Source organism: Cupressus sempervirens, chromosome 9 (genome assembly GCF_028749045.1).
Source record: "Cupressus sempervirens isolate cs-2001-9-10 chromosome 9, ASM2874904v1, whole genome shotgun sequence".
NCBI lineage: Eukaryota > Viridiplantae > Streptophyta > Pinopsida > Cupressales > Cupressaceae > Cupressus > Cupressus sempervirens.
In genome coordinates, this window is record NC_143126.1 from 217,126,498 (window position 1) to 217,145,353 (window position 18,856).

Here is an 18,856-nt window from a genome sequence, read left to right on the forward strand (position 1 = left end):
TATTTTCTAACAACTTCATCTTGTATTAATGAATGTATTAATTACAACTTTATCTTTTCCACATTTGTGACAAATTGATAAGATTTTATTTTTTCAATCATTTTATCTTCCACCTCACACAACATGTCTAATCAATATTAATTATCACAATCTATTAAATATTTTTAATTTCTTATTTTAAATATATTTATTATTAGTTTTACATTGATGTTTGATGTTTATTTTTTTACTATTTGATATAACTTGTTCCTAAAACTTCATGTAATGCATAAGTTCAAATTATATATATATATATGTCTTTTTTAATATAATTTCAATATGTTATATCTTTGTATTTGAATTTCTAATTTTTTTAAAATTTTATTTTTATAATAAAAATACTTATTTTACTTTTATAAAAATAAATTAAACAACATTATTTTTTAATTATATTTTATAATAGTGTTTGTAATATGTATAATTGATAAGTGTTACAATTTATAAATTATATCATTTATTATTATTATTTTTTATTTAAAATATTTATCATTTAGTTTAAATACATTTAAAATCTAAATATATATTTTAATATTAAATTAATAATTATATTTTATATAAAAAAAATGCTAAAAAAAAAAAGAAAGAAATAATTCAATTCTAAAAGATATATAAATTATTATTATGTTTTTATAAACTATGTATTAAAATTAAATAATTATATTTTATTTCTTATTTATTGCATCATTTTTTTCATCAACATCAAATTTATATGTATTACATTTATTTATTATTTACAAATGTACATATTAAATTATATAGATATTATTTCATAATTAAAAATTACTCAATTTTATGAAAAATTTGGAAATACAAAACATTAAATAGTAAACGTTCTCTAATTGTGCAAAATTAAACAATTAGTTTTACTTATAAAATATTTTTATATTTCAATACATTTCATTTTTTTTTATAGAAATGTGAGTTTTAATATAAAAATTAAATTTTTAGTTTCATTAATTAAAATATAATATATTTTAATTTTTTTTTTATAACCATGATTTTATTTTGATTATTTGTTTTATTAAGAAAAATAATTATATTTAATTCTCTCTCTCACACACAACTTATATTGTTATCACTCTTACTATTTTATCTCTCTTCTTTTTCCTCCTCTATATTATCTATCATTTTTTTCCTCTGCATATATGTTTATATTGTTATTGTTGTATACTACTATTTATCTCTATCTTAATTTTTGTCTGGTGCTAATGATTAAAAATAGTGAGAGTTCCATTTGATAATCAAGATGAGAATAATACATAGTTCAGGGAGTTATTCCAACTACTTATGGTTCTCTAGTAGCATGCATGATATGCTTAAAAATATAATGTGATACTCCAAATGCTTCATCACTTCTTCATGTTCTATAATTCAAATATTGGTACGGATATCTTTCCTCATTGCACAAAATTTAAGTTGTCAATGTAGAAGGTGCAAATTTGTCTGAAGCATATGTATTGATCGTAGTATGATATTAAGTACTTAGTGCCATATTGGGAACTTTGGCCTCTTATTCTTGGACTTAAATGTTCAAAGATTTAATAATATAGCACGAGAACTTAACAACAAAATATGAGCCATCCTATCAAATCACAAGCACATTTTTAAGATGAGAATTTAACAACAAAATATGACCAATCCTATCACAACACAAGTGCATTTTTAGACAAAAATTAATGCATTCCCAATGTTAATTTAGATTCTCACTCATCTACACTTCTACAACCATTATGCCTTAAGCACCAACTATGATGCCTTGTGTGTCTTGTTTATTAAAGTAATTCTACGAATTTGTTTGGCCATGTACGCAAATTTCGCAAATTTCACCATTACAACATTAATGAAGTTCGCCTGTAAGGACGGTTCAAAAAATACACTGAAGATTTAAGTCGCTTTTGTTTTTGTTGATGCATGGAGACGAGTTGTACGGTTTTCCGTTTCGTCGCAATAGCCACATCTTTTACCAGATTATCTTTTCCAACTAATTGAAATCAAGCTATCTTTTTGCTTCCCCTCTAATCTTTCCCTGGTTTGACGCGTTGAAGGAAGCCTTATTTGTGTCCAGTCCGCTAAAATGGCACTTCTGGGACAAAGCACCTGCCGTGGATCACACTCTCTTCCCAAGCTCTCTGCAGGAAATAACCAAATCAAAACAAGATCACATTTTACATTGTTTATCTCGCCCATTACAAGGAGGAGGAGGAGGCCTAATAGTTTCTCATGGAGATGCAATCAAATGAGATGCCAAGCAAGTAAGTGGGCAGACAGGCTTTTCTCTGATTTTAACTCCAGTGATTCCAATGACCTAACTGCTACAACTGCTCTTGCCCCTGAAAGAAAAGTTACTCTCCCAATCGACTTCTACCAGGTATATATATATATATATATATATAAACACATTTTTGTTCGTTATAATGTATTAGTTGTATGTATATGTGCTACAGAGTACTGGGTTTGTGTATATGTGTGTTACAATATGTAGGGTATATGTCTATATATGCATCTGTCTTTGTTGAGTTTTGCCTGTTATACTTCTAACAGTTATATACATGTTTGTTTCGGTGCATTTGGTACATGTACGTGGTATAAAGTATAAGTATATGCATAAATGTGTTACAATATAGGGGGTAATGCCTATTATGTGTTTCCGTGTTATGTGTATATGCGATTATATATGTTTCAGGGTATATTGAGTATAAGCGATTGTGTGTGTTACAGTGTATTGAGTATATTTGATTATGTGTGTTTGAGGATATTTGAAATGTTAATTAAACAATGGATGCCGGTTACAGATATTGGGAGCCGAGACCCACTATCTGGGCGATGGGATTAAAAGAGCTTATGAAGCTAAATTAAGAGATGTTCCTCATGATGACTATAGTAATGAAGCAATGATGGGTCGTAGACAGATTCTACAAACTGGTTGTGATACATTGGCAAATCCTCGCTCCAGAGGAGAATATAACGAAGGCCTTATTGAGGATGAGGCTGGAACCTTGATGAGGGAGGTGCCTTGGAACAAGGTATGATATTTCTTGTTTGATAGTTTTGGGTTGGAGGGTTTTTTGTCCTTTTTTTTCTGTTACCAGAATAACAAACTGTTTGGAAAGATTCTCGATATGAAGGATCCATTTAGGACTTTTACCCAGCGTTGAATGTTGAAGCACTTTACATTTATAACACAGTACGGGATAGAATAACAAATTCTTCAAGAAATGAGATAATGGGATAAGAAAACTAATCGTTACAGAATTAAGAAAAAGATTTATATTACAGTGTCAGGTAGGACAGGTAACATCCACATAACTGAGATAATGATTATGGGCACGTAAGGTTCAAATAGTTTTGCCTTGTATTTTAAATCTAGCCTCTTTTAAATAAGAGTAGGATTTCCCTTTAATCATATTTATTCTGGACAAAAGCATATAAGGCTTGTATCTGGTCCAGTCTGTTTGGGTACACCACGCCCAGGACCAGAATTGAATGTGGTATTTTATTTAATGCCAACATTTTAACATGATTCTTGGAGTTTTGAACATGGGGTTCTTTTCATTAAAGCCCTGATATTTACTAGTAAACCTCATCCAGTTCTACTTAGGGACACCTTTATTAAGAATGCAACTACCTGGGACTTCTGTTAAGTTTAATTCAGTAATGATTCGTTTATACTTTCTAGGCTTGACCAGTGGAATTCATCACCATGACACGATATCAGAAACACAATAAAAACATTTTTTGAGCATGTGTCCGTGCCCTCAAATTTGATACAGGCATCTTCCTGGCCTTGACAGTTAAAGAGGTTACATACAGGAGGGTGTTAAATAAGGTAACTAGTACGTGCATAATCTTGGCAAATGTATTTGAGCTGGCAAGACAGCTATTCGAGTTAAAGGTAGATATGGTGCATCTCGAACTGGGGAATGTATTAAATGCTAAATGCCCAAACTTCAAAGAAAGGTGATCCTGGTGACGAGGGGAACTAGCCTAATTTCAAATTGTGAACAATCTTAGTATTCTTGCTGTTGTGTATCTTGCAAGAGTGGAGTCTCTAATCCTACCCTATGCTTATAAGGACTTTCGAGTTCCAATCTTATCTTTAGATGATCTCCAACTGGATGATGCTTAGTTCTAACACCAAAAGCTAGGTAAGTTTGGTGCTTATTTATATTGGTGGCATTGGTTTACAGTACACTCGGAATTAATTCTTCCATTCTTCTTAAATGTTAAAAAGTTATGATTGGATTTTGTAAAAGGAAAATAATTGTTTTTTTTTTAATGAGCATTTTAAGGTTTTCATGTGTATTTACTATTAATAGGTTCCAGGGGCATTATGCCTACTTCAAGAAGCGGGTGAGATGGGAGTGGTTATTCAGACTGGCCAAAGGCTTTTGCAGGAGAATTTACCTAAGTCTTTCAAACGGGATGTTATATTGACAATGGCTTTGTCTTTTGTTGATATTTCTCGGGAAGCAATGGCTGAATCACCACCAAATATTATCAAGAGCTGCGAAGTACTTGAAAGAGCATTGCAGATTTTGCAGGTAAGGTGGATAATTAGCTCAAGAAATTAGATTTTTGCTTTTACTGGGTGATTGTGTTGATAATAATCTATATACTAAATATCTGATTTATTGTGGGGAGATTTGCTTGTTCAAGGACTGTCTCATTAGAAACTATATTATTAGTTCAATATTTCCGTTTGATAAGATTATTCCAAAGCACACTTTTCCTAATAATTTAATGGTGGCAGATGACCATTAACACTCACAAGTTCTGCTCTTTTTACTTGCCTCAACACTGAGAGGAAAACATGCCCATGGGAATTGCCATTTGAATTATCTGTTGAGATTTGTCTCTTTTGAAATTTATTTTGTTGTTTTTATGCATTGTTTTAGCATTTCTTTTACTTTGGCTGCCTCTAATATTGTTGTACTTATTTGTCAGCTAGCACAAGAAGGGACAGGAACATTCTCCTTCGTAATTGGAAACTATGATCTTATTTTTTTAAATTATAGTTGTTTAAGAAAATTGTAGTCAGGTGGCACTACATCGATAGAATTCAGCTAAGGCAATCTTTTTTTAGTTGAATATGCTTGTTTGATTTTAATATTTACAGTAGGAAATCAAGATGCATCAAACAAATACAAGACATAATTTGTCAAATGATGAAGTAGCAAACTCAATTGAAAAACCATACATGCTGAATTATCTTCATAATGAATTTTCTGCCCTGCAATCAAGATATGCTTCCAGAGTTAGTCAGACCTTTTATAGCTTATGGTGGGTTCCTGATCCAGAACAACCGAAATTGCATTACGAAGTGATGGCCTATTGTAGACTGCTTAATCTTTGATTTCTTTTTTTCATATCATTGAACTAAAGTTGAGTTGGATTGGTTTTGCCTCACCTAAAGATGGTGAGACATCTTTTTCTCTTGTTCCTATTTTTCTTAATTATCAAACAAACCACCCTGCTGCCTCCTCCTTTGAGAAGTGGGGAAATGATGAACCCCCACCTGCACACCTACCAGAGCCCTCGACACTGCCACCATTGCCACCTTCCTGTCCCCCACCTCCACAACCAGCTCTTTTTGGAGGGATTTGATGTCGAGGAACTAGGACGCCATTGCTCCCCAGAGGAGCCGTTGATTTCACTGGCGTGTGCTTCACCTTCCTCCTCTTTGCTGCCACCAGTTCCCTTTTCTCCACTTCTGATTTTTGCAGAAACACCAGAAAATTCCTCCAATGCTTCCGGACATCCATCATTTGAACTGACATTGGTCTAGATGAAGTCCAAATGACCAGAGGCTGCATGTTCCTGTTGCCGCTGCCAATCAGCTGCCACGGACTACAGTTCATGTGCAAATCCACACCCAGCCCCGCCCTTGCAGCAATCTCATCCAGGCCTCCAGCTTACTTGGGCTCGAACATGCAACCCTGAACATCTCATCCTTTGAAGAGCCCACCATCAGTGCTAAGGCTAGGAACAAAGAGGAAGTGTCCAGATTTCTTGGGCCTTACATATGTGTTCACAAACTCCTCCCCAAACATCAAACACACGGCCTCCCAAAATTCCACACCGTGGGATTTGAAAACATTCTTCGTTCGTTGAACTGAAATCGCCCCCTGAATCTAGGTAACTGGCCCGACAACTCCAGTGAAAAGTTTGCTTCCATGAGAAACCCCCATGAACAAAAGTACCCTATGGACAAGACAGCATAAATGAGAATGCGACATCTCATAACACCCATTTCCGCCTTTAAAGACCACCGATGCCTCCAGAAAGGACTCCCCTACTCCAGTCATGATTTAAAAAATATCTCATCACTCTACCCTGTGACAGGTATAGGGCAGAGGGAATCTTGCCCAAACAATGCAAACACTGCCACCACACCCCCAGTTGTACTCATTACCAATTAAACCATCCCAACAGTACAGGCTTCGCCTTCAAGTTCATAAATCCCCCAACTCTATCATCATGTGACGTTTGGGGCAGGATTGAAGCAGTCATTTCCTGTTGTATGCCTAACATCACTCCTCAAAAGCCTAAAATCTTCAAACAATTCAAATTTGTCCACTAGTGACCCATTCACCCCTACATTAGATAGTTTGTCTGCCAATGTATTGGTCTCCTGAAGGACACGAGATACTCGAAAAACAACAAATCACATAGAAGGTTTCAGATCCTATGAACATGTTTGTTGAGGTACCATGTATCCATCTCCCCTTCACTATGCCATTCACAACAAGTTGTGAAGCACCTTCCATGGAAGGTTTCACATCCTATGAATATGTTTGCTGAGGTACCATGTATCCATCTCCCCTTCACTAGGCCATTCACAAGAAGTTGTGAATCACCTTCTAGATGAAGCCTCTGCACCCCCAATTTTTTGGCCATCAAAATTGCCTCAATCACCTCTAGGCATTCTTCTTCATTGTTTATCCTATTTGCTAACCTTTTAGCCCCAACAACAAGGATATTCCCTTTCTCATCCCAAGCTACAAAACCAGTCTCTGAAGGTCCAAGATTACCTTTGGAAGCACCATCAAAATTAATCTTGATCCAATCTTTCTCTGGCAAGGACCATATTGGCCTACTGCCACCCCACATGCTATGGTTTAACCCTCAAAGGTCCATTAATAGGCCGAGTCTATTGTTTATCATTAAAAGTACTGTAGAGTTGCATTGAAAATCACTGTGTTGGTGATCAGAGTATGTTTGTTTCATTATTAAGTTCCTTGTTGACAACAGTCAAAGTAAGGCTCTGTTCATTTCGTATGGATTTTTTCATCATATTTTTTATAGTAGAAGATTCATTATTTTGTAAAGAGAGTTTTGTGTAATTTCTCTAGTGTGTGAAGGCTCAAAAGTTGTGAGCTATTACTTAGACTTTGTCATCATTCTAAATCAAAGTAACGAGAATCGGAATCGTATCGGAATCGGCACGGCCGAATCTAATCGTGAAGCGGGGGTGAATCGCCGGTGAATCGGCAAATTTGAAAAAACCCTTTAAATGTAGAGATTTTAACAATTTAAGAATAATTTCATGCACCCTTTATTGAATATAACTTAAACACACTATAACATCATCAAATAGAAGTTGAAACTTAACATATATAAACATGGAAGTTTGTGTTTACCACATGGGGTAAAGAGTTTTTATAAGACAGCTTCACATCCAACACCTACTCCAAGTGCTTCAAAGCATATCACCCCTCTCGAAAGGCTTGTTCTGTTGTTCTCTCCACCACAAACACTCCATGCCTGCAACAGCTTCAGGTCTCATCAATTGGTCAGACTTCCCACGACTGATAACCACAGCGACTGGGGGTCTAGGGGGCAACGCCCCCAGCGGGGTCGAGGGGTAGCGCCCCAGGCGCGCTCCCTGTCGCGATACAGGGCGGGGTCGAGGGGCAGCGCCTTCGCCGCCAAAACCAAATTAGCACTCTGAAACCCACACAAAACTACATAGAACACAGTGTTTTTGTGATTTTCTTCTGATACCACACTCTTTTTGGGAACTGCTGATGTTTTACTATCTGATTATGTCTTTCCCTTCCCTTGGGCATCATTCGTTATGCATTCTAAACATTTTTGATTTGTCGTCGTTTTTTTTTTTTTTTATAACCTATGGTTCTTCTTTTCTCTTCTCCTCTCTTCTAGTCATGCTTAACAATTAGAAGACCCTTTAGGGTTATAACCAAGAGGAAAGGTAAAAAAGAAAGCAAAAAACATAAGTGATTTTTTTATTATTTCCAACTAAACATGCTTGCTGTTGCCAACCGATTTTTGGCGATTTCTAATGGTGATTCAGGCGATTTTTTGAGTGAATCGCCGATACATGCGATTCAGGCGATTCACCCGATGAAATCGCCGATCACGATTTCCGACACCAAAAAAATCGGCGTGCATGAATCTGATCGCTGAATCGGCGATTCACGCGATTTCAGCGCGATTCTCGTTACTCTGTTCTAAATAAAGGAGTACTTTTTGGTGTGGCTGGGTTTTTCCTTGGAGTAAGAGGGTTTTCCTAGGGTATCTTTGGTGTTATTGTGTTTTATTAAGATATCTATTCTCTTTTTATGTTATTTTGGTACAAAAATTTAACATGGTATCAAAGTAGTTCTAAGTAAAGTCTTGAACCAAGATAATTGTAGCATCAGAGTATTCTTTTCTTTATTTTCTCAGGCTTCCACAATGGTGAATGGAGTGAAAGTTGAAGATAGGTTGGATGGTGTATCAAATTCACATCATGGAAATTCAGAGTCCTCATTCTTCTAGAAGAGAATGATCTTCTAAACTATGCAGTGTAACACTAGCATTGGGGTATGTTGGGACGAGTTTTCGGGATAGGGGGACAATGGGCCTCACTTTTGGGACAATGGGGGGACAGGGAGGGGATGGTGGGGAGGGGATAACGAGGCAAGGAGGGGTGCTGTATACTATACATATAGAACTTGAAATGCAAGTTATGAAATGATGTTTCAGTGTAACATACCAAATTAAAATACTTGAACATCGCAAAATTACAACACGAACTAGAACCATTGAACATTCATCATAGTAACTTAGCACATATCCAATAGTAACATTCAATTCAAATAGACATTCAAGTACTCGTCCCAGTGGGGGCATGGTTGTGGAATGGCAGAGGTGGGGGTACTCGGGTACTCCAAGTTCTCGGTGCAGGGATGTCTCGGGGACATGTACTTCGAGGTTTGGGAGGGGGTGCAAGCCCCATGTGCTTCATTGAAACTATGTGAAGTTTGATGTGGCTAAGCTAACTGATGATATTCAATAAGCACAATGGAGGATGAATAATATAATGGCAAGGAAGATATTGATTGATTCTGTAAAAAGGATCATCTTGTGCCTATAATATCCAAGTTGAATTCAGCTAAAAAAATGTTTAAGAGTCTTCAAAGCTTGTATGAATTCAAGAATACCAGCAGAGCTATGACATTAAGATGTCAACTCCTTCATATGAAAATAGCTAGAGGAGAATGTTTCCATCTTTATGAAGATAACAGACTTGAAAGATCAACTTAATGCCATTGGAGATTTGATTGAAGATAAGGACCTGGTTATGTTGGTCATGAAGGGGCTTCCTCATTCTTGGGAGTCTTTTATTCAAGGCATTAGTGGAAGAGATGAATTACCCAAGTTTGATCATCTCAGGGGTGATTGCATTCAAGAGGAATGCAGATTGGATGCAAGAGGAAATGGTAAAAATTCTCATCATGAAGGAGATCTTGTTCTTGCCGCTCATATATCTAAAAGAAAAGGAAGTGAATGGAGAAAAGGAAATTTCAAGAGAAGTAGAGATAGGGATTTAGATTCAGTTCTTGAACCAAAGAAGAAGAAGGATCTCTCTAGAATTCAATGTTTCAAATGTGACAAGTATGATTACTTTTCCAGAGATTGTTTTACAAGATCAAAACTTCATGCTGCTGCTGCAAATGTTGATGACGCTTCATGTCATAAAGAATCTGGTGACAATTCAAATGGTTTTTATTGCTTTTTCCTTTGAAAATAGATGATGGATTTTAACTGTGTTAATTATTGAAATTGTGGCTTTAAGGAAGTATTAGGGCTACGAGCATAAAGTCCGATCCGAATGAAGTTTTTTTTCTCCAAGTACTTACCATATTGGCTGATCATTTTAACATTTCCGAGCAAAGGAAACTCTGTAGTTCAAGGTGACAATTTTCATTGTTGAATCTGCACTGGATTTCCATGTTCTAAGAAGGAATCTACTACGTAGATATTTCATAACCAAATTCCTTGTTCAGATTCTGTGCCATTGGTGTAAATACAATAGTAAAGATATGATCCTATAATTGTATTTGACTTGCATTACTGGTAGTCAGCAAGATCCAAGATACATAGATGCTAGTTTATATGTAATTAATAGGAAATAGGAATGATCTTAGTCTGTTATAGGTATTCTGATGTGAACAGCAGGCTAGTTGTGTACCAATTTGTTTGGTATCCAAGACTTATAAAGGGAAAGCTATATCGTTTCTGTGGGATATATATTTTTATCTATGTAACTGGAGAAGATTGAAAGTGACTTTTGGGTGGTCACTGGCTTGATTAGTGATGGGCACAATACAAATACTTGTTTGGAAACTTGGACTGATATTGCTGGTTATATCAGATTGTTGTTCAAACTCCTATTCCCTGTTGTTTTGACTTAAACCATTTGGGTGAATTTTTTGGGTGAATCAGTAAACGCAAACTTTTACGAACTTTCACTACTGATCTATATGACTGAATTGTTAACTTCCAGCTTATTAATCATATAACCAGTATCAACAAATAAAGCATAATTAAATCAATTCACCACATACATGAGATACATAAAACAATGATTTAGGCTTGTGGAAACTCTTGGTTAGAAGGTCAAAACCATGGTGGAGATGGTACCCACAAATCTTCATTATTGCAGTAAATGAGTTTGCCTAGTTAAGAGCATACGGTTACCCTTTGTAGGGTTTCACCCAGTTAGGAGTGACTTTGTACCTTGTTAAAAGAACAAATAGATCTGCTAAGATCTACTTTAATAAAGGATTTACAAAACTTTGTTAAGAGTCTACCCTGTTAGGGGATTTACAGCTAAGAATCTGTTAGGGCCCACCCAATCTAGTGATTTACCGGTTGTAACTCTTAGAAGATAATTAAATCTCTGATCTATATGTGGCACTCTTTGCCTGTCAGATCCCTTGTGCTCTCTGCTTTGTTTCTGCTGCACTGTCTACTTCTCTTCTCTGTGTCTTGATCACAACTGCTAGATTTCTCTTCTGCCAGCTTGCACCGATTGTCCTCCTTCACCAGTTTCTATTTCTTTTTTCAACAACATCACACAAACTGTCTGTTACAGATCCTTTATGTTTACCTGTGATCTCTCAATCCCGACCCTTCATTTGAATTTGTGTTTCCTTCTCTGTTTTCTGAAACAATTTACGAATCTCGATGATTAGATTCAATTGGGTCAGCCTTCTTTTCTGCTTGCCTATCCACTGCTCGGACTGGTCCAAACGTATAACATATGGAGTCCAAAGGTACTACATAGGGATAGGTAATACGTGTATCTTTTCTTAGTCTCTACTATTGTATTCACATTATCTAATGTGATTCTTCCTTGACCTCTTTGCTGACTGTTCACACTTTGTCATATAATCACCTCTTGTCACTTAGTGATCACTGATTACGACAAGTGTCCACCACATCAATGACAACCATCTGATAGTCATAGACCTCCTAATCATGAGAAGTGATTAGGTAAAGCCAATTGTCGTCGTTGTATCTTTCAATGTCAATTATCTCAGAAGTAAAAGTCATTGTATTTTGGTGTAGTCACATGCTATTATTAGTTTGTGTAAAAATCATAGTTATGATATTTGGTCTTGGTGCAGACTTGGGCAGGGTGACTTGACTTAGGATTCAAGGGAAAAACTCATTGCAGACTTGGCAAAGTGAAAATCCCAAGAAATTTAGAGATTTTTAAGGATATAAAAATTGCCTCATGCATCTTTTATTAAATAAACTTTAAAGACAATACCATCATCAAATAGAAGCTAATCTGATCACATACACATGTATATGTCAATCACATTGGTATAAACGCAGATTGTAGCTGATGGAAATAGAACAACTAGATATATTGTCAAATATTGAGTATGAAATCCATGAGAGATCAAATGTTCGAAGAACTATGAAAATAAAATCTACTAGTCTATGTCTCAGCCACTCAGAGTAGCCTGCATCTTTCCTACAAAGGCATTTCTGATTTTTTAACCATGAATATGCAGAGATTTGAAACAAGGGATGTGTATTATGTAGATTTTTATGAACATTATGTACAATATATAGTCCACTAATATAATTGAGGGGGGGGGGGGGGGCGGGGTTGTGGTGAATCAGTTATCCAACTAATATCACAATTATCAACCTTATGAAACAAACTTTAACCATATGAGCAATACAAACAGAAACCATAACAAGATACTGATGCACAATAATATCAGATATGTTAACTAGGGAAATCCTTGATCAGAGGGAAAACCTTGGTGGGGATGGTACCCACAAGATGATGTACTAATATAAATATTCCTTGTTAGAGGATGGACCTTATTTGGAGCCTATGAAATACATTCAGTACATGTCAGTCCCTATTAGGAGACTTTGAATCTTTATTAACAGTTGTGTCAACCTTGTTAGGAGTTGTAGAAGACAAATGGACCCACTGTCCAAAAAACTTCAGGGCAAGACCAATGAACCCATTGTCCAAATGATCTTTGTATTATTCCTTACAAAATAATAGAAATGAATAGTATTGCATCCTTCCTCTTTCTCTTTCCTGTCACCGATACTTCTGCTCCTTCTGATCTTGTAACCAGGTCACAAATCTCGTATCCAATAATCCCTTGGATTGCTTACACACATTCACCAAACACGCGTTCACCAGACGCTCTGCTCCTTTTCGCACTTCGCATTCAATACAATGATCACACACTTCCTCATTACTTACAAACAAGGAATACATCTTTCTTTTATACAGTATCTTCAAAATAATTCCTTGAGTCGGCCTTGAAGCTTTCTTAATTAATTATAATAAGATAATTAATTAGTTCATCATTACACTAGCACTGTTGAATCAGTCTATGCAACTTCTCACATGTGCGATACTAGGGCTTGCGCATTCGCTAATGTCATCATCAAACTATCTTATGTCACTTGGCTGACCGCACATCTCTAGATTATATCTTTGTTAGAAGATATAATACACACATCAAAAACCGCTTCTTAGTTACTCTGTCTCTGTATTGCACTGTGTAAATTAGGCATATCTTCCATATATCTTTGACTTGGGTACTATGCATTAAACCTTAACATCAGGACATTGTATCGAACATGTCCATGAACGCGCATCACCAGACAATCAAAACATTGTCCATACAACTAAGATCTCTATCTGCTGCTCTGTCAGTCTTCACAGACTTACTGCTATGTTGCATCAATAACAAACACAGTCATGAATGCAACATGTCAATCATGCTAAAAATCTCCCAAGTGTTCTAGCATTGCTTAGTATACTCCCCCAAAGGAATACCATCAACATTCATGCTAACACATGACTCATCTTTGTCCTATTACTTGCTTAGACTTATAGTTTGATGGGGGTTTGGGAGCAACACTGCAACAAGGTTGAGAGAAAGAGTTAGAGAGATAGTTCTAGATCTTGAGGGAGAGAGGAGAGAGTGAGATAGAAAGAGGTAGAGAGAGGGGATAGAAGAAGATTGATAGGAAGATTGGTCTAGATATTAAGGTGGATAAAGTGAGTCAGATAGAGAGAGCTAGAGAATGTTGATAGAAGCTTATTGATGAAATTTGACCAAGTTTGAAAATTAATAATATCTGAAACCAGTTGCAAACATCCTGCCAATATGTACATGAAATATAAGTATAAGAAAGGAAGAAGACTCAAATGTTATAGTTCATGTATATATTCTACTGAAGAGAATGCAACTAACTTTAAACTTTAAAGCAAAGATGGGGAGTTAAATGTTATATCTCATGTATATTCTGGATTCATAAACCAAAAAATATTAAAATTTTGAGATTTGGAAAGAAATTCTGGCCAAGTCTGAGCTTTGGGGCTCCTTTGGACTTGGCAAGTCCAGAAAATCTCTGAGACTTGTTGATTCTTGCCTAGACTCAGCCAAACCCAAGATTGGGTCCTCCAGACTTGTTGAGGGTCACCCAGCTTGTGCTGTGCTGAGTCTGTGAGTCTGGTAACTATGGTGGAGATACAGTATTTTAGGTGTATTAAGTTATACAATTTTTGTAGAGGATATTAAAAACAGAAAAGCTATAAAATTCTGACATTCAATATTGTACTATTATTGCAAATATGGCACAGTTTGTCGAAGCTTTTTAATACTCAACTTTTCAGTGCATATGTTATGAGCCTGTGTTTTTTTACTATATATTCAAAAGCGCATATTGTTGAAATTCCAGGCAGCAAAAGGATATTCTTTTCCAAGTTGTAACTTGTATAATAGCACATCAAGATTTCCAATTAGATATCGAATTGCATATCATTCTGCAGATTCAAGTAAAGAAACAACTTGTAAAATTTGTTTTTACAGGATCAAACAAGTCCAATGAAAATAGGTTTGAACATTTTCAATTCATGCCCCCAGCTATAGCTGTTTTCTGTCACATGCTTGTATGTCATGTTCTTTCTCATAAGATTTGGAGATACATGCACAAAATGCTATGAGCTTGATGTATAGAGACCCTTTAAAGGGAAGCTGATATTAAAATATCTTTACAAACATGTTTCTGCGTAACCAATGTTTTTGCAGGAAGGAGGCAGAAGCCTGGCTTCTGATCTTCAAGAGCAGATTGATGAGACACTAGAGGAGATAACCCCCCGTTGTGTTTTAGAACTATTGTCATTGCCACTTGATGATCAACATCAGACTCAGCGAGAAGAGGGTCTTCAGGGAGTGCGGAATGTCCTATGGGCTGTTGGTGGAGGGGGTGCTGTGGCACATGTTGGAGGGTTCACCCGTGAAGAGTTCATGAATGAAGCCTTCTCGCATATGACAGCTGCTGAGCAGGTCTGCAAAAGACCTGTTTTGAGAAGTTAGCATCATTTATTCAGGGTATGATAATATTAAAAAGGTTTATCGTAGTTTTACACAAGGTCTTCTTAGGTCTCTCCAATATGTACACTTTTAGTGTTTAAAAATTAATTGTGTGCTCTACCCAAATTCTTTGGTAGGCTATAAGCATGGTGTTTTGCTTGATTCTTTTGTTTCTTGAGCTGTTGTTGCTTTAAAAGAATAACTCTTAGCTGGGATCTCTTTTTAAAGATGTTATTTTTTGTGAAAAAGGTGGATTTGTTTACTGCAACGCCAAGCAATATTCCAGCAGAAGGTTTTGAAGTTTATGCTGCAGCTCTTGCTCATGTTGCAGAAGGATTTGTTGCAAAGAGGCCTCAACTTATACAGGAAGCTGATGTTTTATTCTCACAGCTGCAGCAAACAAATGGAACTTCCATAGAGATCTTAAATAATTTCCCTGCTGCACCACAGGAGTTAGATTTTGCACTTGAACGGGCGATGTGTGCTTTGTTGTTAGGAGAGCTCGATGAGTGTCGTGGATGGTTGGGCCTTGATGATGAAAACTCACCATACCGGGATCCTCCTGTTGTTGATTTTATTCTGGCAAATGCAGATGAAGCTGAAGAAGATCCCATTCTTCCTGGACTGTGCATGCTGTTGGAAAGCTGGTTGACAGAGATAGTGTTCCCAAAGTTTAAGGACACGAGAGGTTTACAGTTCAAACTTGGAGATTATTATGATGATCCTACTGTCCTAAGCTACTTGGAAAAATTGGATAAGGGTAGAGGTTCCCCATTAGTGGCAGCTGCAGCAATTGCAAGAATTGGAGCAGGGGCTGGTGCTGCCATTGATAATGTTAAAGCTAGTGCCATTCAAGTGCTACAGAGAGTCTTTCCTTTTGGTAAGGGGGAAGATAGAAAAGAAGTAAGGTCTCACCTTTCTTCCAGCATTTCGAGAGATTCAAATTCCACCAATACACAGTATTCTAATAATGGCCACTATGACCAATCCAAGGCTTTTAATGGAGAGAGCAGTTATTTATCTGAAACCCCACATGAAAATACCAACTCTTTAAAAGATAGCTTTGGGGAAAAGAATCGGCTAGAGGAAGAGGCTGAGTCCTTTTCACTGTCAGATAATATCAGTTCGTCTGCTGTGAAGATAGCCTGTGGAGGCGTTATGGTTGGCATATTGGCTCTTGCAGGACTAAAATATTTACCTTTTCAGTCTGGCTCAATGAGATCTGTGAAGCAAACACCATCCTTATCTACAAGCTCTGCCCCAAGTAAGTTAAACTTTTGCCCTTGGGCTGTTAATAATATTTTAACAGTATTACAATCTCTGAAGTAGAGGACTGTGAAGAAACTGGCTTTTAGGATATACAATTAGATCATTTGAAGGAAAAAGGTATCATATTTCATGAAATCATAGCTACCAGGAAAAGTCATTAGAAAACCTGGAGTTTGGCCCATTCCCGTACACAATTTCTAATCATTTACTCATTTACCCTAATTTGAATGACATTCCTAATCTCATTCTTATAACATCATGTCTCCAAGTAATTGTGCTTGAAATGTGTTTATATGGACACGGCTTGGCTCATACTATTAGTATTAATACCAACCAATGCGGTTATGGACCATGTAATACTCCTTGAACCATCCTCCTTTTGATAATAGTTGCTTATTTTTTAATATTTAATGTTCATAGGATTGCATCCGTGAGGGTGCAGGTGACATCTCAGATATCTTGGGGATTGCGCTATCTTCTTTTTTCAGGATGGACAGGTTGTACAATATGAAGAAAAAATTTAAAGGGAAAGAATGCTGAAAATCTACCTAAATGGAGGAAATTTCTAATTTTTTGCATGTATTTACTTTTTATAGTTTCAACTTCTTATAGTTTGTTTAAGACTTTAAGCTTTGTTTATAGCTGTTTGCTATCCCCCCGTACTGGCCTCAAAATTCAGGGAAGATTTTGCTATTTTCTAAATTGTGCCCCACTGTTCTCCTGTCCTGGAAATTCGGATAAACACTGTTAAAAGTTACTTTGAGATTTTAATATCTATGTTGGAGATTTCTTTTTCAAAGCTATAATGCCAGGTGTAATATTTGTATTAAACTAGAGCCCCAAATCTGATTTGGCCTGTTATTTTCAATCCATTCTTAGCAACCTAACATCAGTATATATTGCCTCCGATTATGTCATTACTTAATCTGATCTCTATTAATCATTTGTGAATTCAATTTTTGAATGCATCTTTGTTTCTTTACTTTATTTTCTTTCAACTAGAGATAGAGCTTGAATATATTGTTGAGGCTGTGTTTATGGAAGGAGCTTTCCAAATAGCATTCTTATCTTTTTCCAAAATAATGCCACCCTGAAAGACATGTTCTTAAGTTATATTTTTTGTTTCCATGGTACTGATTAGGGATGCTATTTTACTCTACTAGATACAGGTGATCTAAAACACAACATTTCAAAAATGGATGCTAGATTGGCTGAAAATATAGTCCGTAAGTGGCAGATGTCAAAGTCTCAGGCTCTGGGACCTACTCATAATATATCACAACTTGCAGAGGTGTGTATTTAACAGAATTTGGTGGCCACATCAAAATTACCTTTTCTTTATACCTTTAGATGCATTATTGCCTTTCTGGTAGTGTTTGCAATATAATCTCATTTAATCTGCTTTACCTTTGCTCTAATTTCTATTTAGGTTCTGGATGGTGAAATGTTGAATATCTGGACAGCACGTGCCAAAGATATCGCAGAGCATGGATGGTTCTGGGAATACAGTCTACAGGGGTTGACCATTGAGAGTGTCACTATTTCACAAGATAGTAGGAAGGCTACAGTTGAGGCAACACTGCAGGAGGCTGCTCGTTTAATCGATACTAATAATCCAGAGCATAATGATTCATATCACAGTACATATACAACTAGGTATGAGATGACAAACATGGGGGGTGCTTGGAAGATAACAGATGGTGCTGTCCTTCGTTCTCAGAATTGAACACTATATTAAATATTGCCCTTTCCATGGCTGCCTATAGTTTATTTCATGATTTTTTTGGTTATTAATACACATAAAAAGTCTGCCATGGCTTTTCTATATCATAAATTAATAAATCATATAAGTTTACAATGTATTGTCTTACATTTGTTTGAGCTGAAAGTTAAGGTTTTCACAGTAGTAGGCTGATTTCCATTTAGTTAAAAATTGTTTATTGACTTGGTTTTTGAATTGTGCACTGATATGAACTCTGTACCATCCCTTGAACGTATTTCTTACTTTTTACAGGACCTATTTTCATACTGCAAACAATAAGTTATTAGCTTTAATTGTACTTCTTAATTTGTAATGCGCAAGAAACAATTTAGATTTTGCTTCAGAAGTTGCAAACAAAGGATTTTTTTATAGTCAACCCACAATTCTGGGCAAGTTCTAATTCTCTACAGCTCAATATTCACAAAGTAAAGAGCTACGAGGTTAGCATAGAGTAGGCCGCTCCTCTGTTTGTAGACTGGGAAAACTCAAGGTATAATAATGGACATTTTCCATTTATGAGATTCAAGCCTCCCTTTTTGAACATTTTGAATCAGAGCCATAAAAGCCCTCTTTGCTCCTCCAAACTACATCAATAAACCCACATCCTTTAACTATTACATTTTCAACC

General features: G+C 36.1%; 1 protein-coding gene across 1 annotated transcript; it reads left to right on the top strand.

Annotated features, from left to right (window-relative positions):
- The first annotated feature begins 1,878 nt into the window (after nt 1-1,878).
- On the top strand, nt 1,879-18,324 carry ARC6 (Chaperone DnaJ-domain superfamily protein). Its single transcript, XM_089799653.1, has 7 exons — nt 1,879-2,407; nt 2,832-3,062; nt 4,356-4,580; nt 14,913-15,170; nt 15,447-16,461; nt 17,630-17,757; nt 17,896-18,324. The coding sequence occupies exons 1-7, from the start codon at nt 2,114-2,116 to the stop codon at nt 18,190-18,192; spliced, it is 2,448 nt and encodes an 815-aa protein (XP_089655779.1). The 5' UTR covers nt 1,879-2,113; the 3' UTR covers nt 18,193-18,324.
- Nucleotides 18,325-18,856: the final 532 nt, after the last annotated feature.

Bases quoted from the DNA above. Each gene is read 5' to 3' on its own strand.
- ARC6 (XM_089799653.1), top strand. From the start codon at position 2,114: ATGGCACTTCTGGGACAAAGCACCTGCCGTGGATCACACTCTCTTCCC. The intron at 3,063-4,355 runs GTATGATATTTC...TACTATTAATAG, and splicing joins GGGAGGTGCCTTGGAACAAG to GTTCCAGGGGCATTATGCCT. The intron at 17,758-17,895 runs GTGTGTATTTAA...ATTTCTATTTAG, and splicing joins ATATATCACAACTTGCAGAG to GTTCTGGATGGTGAAATGTT.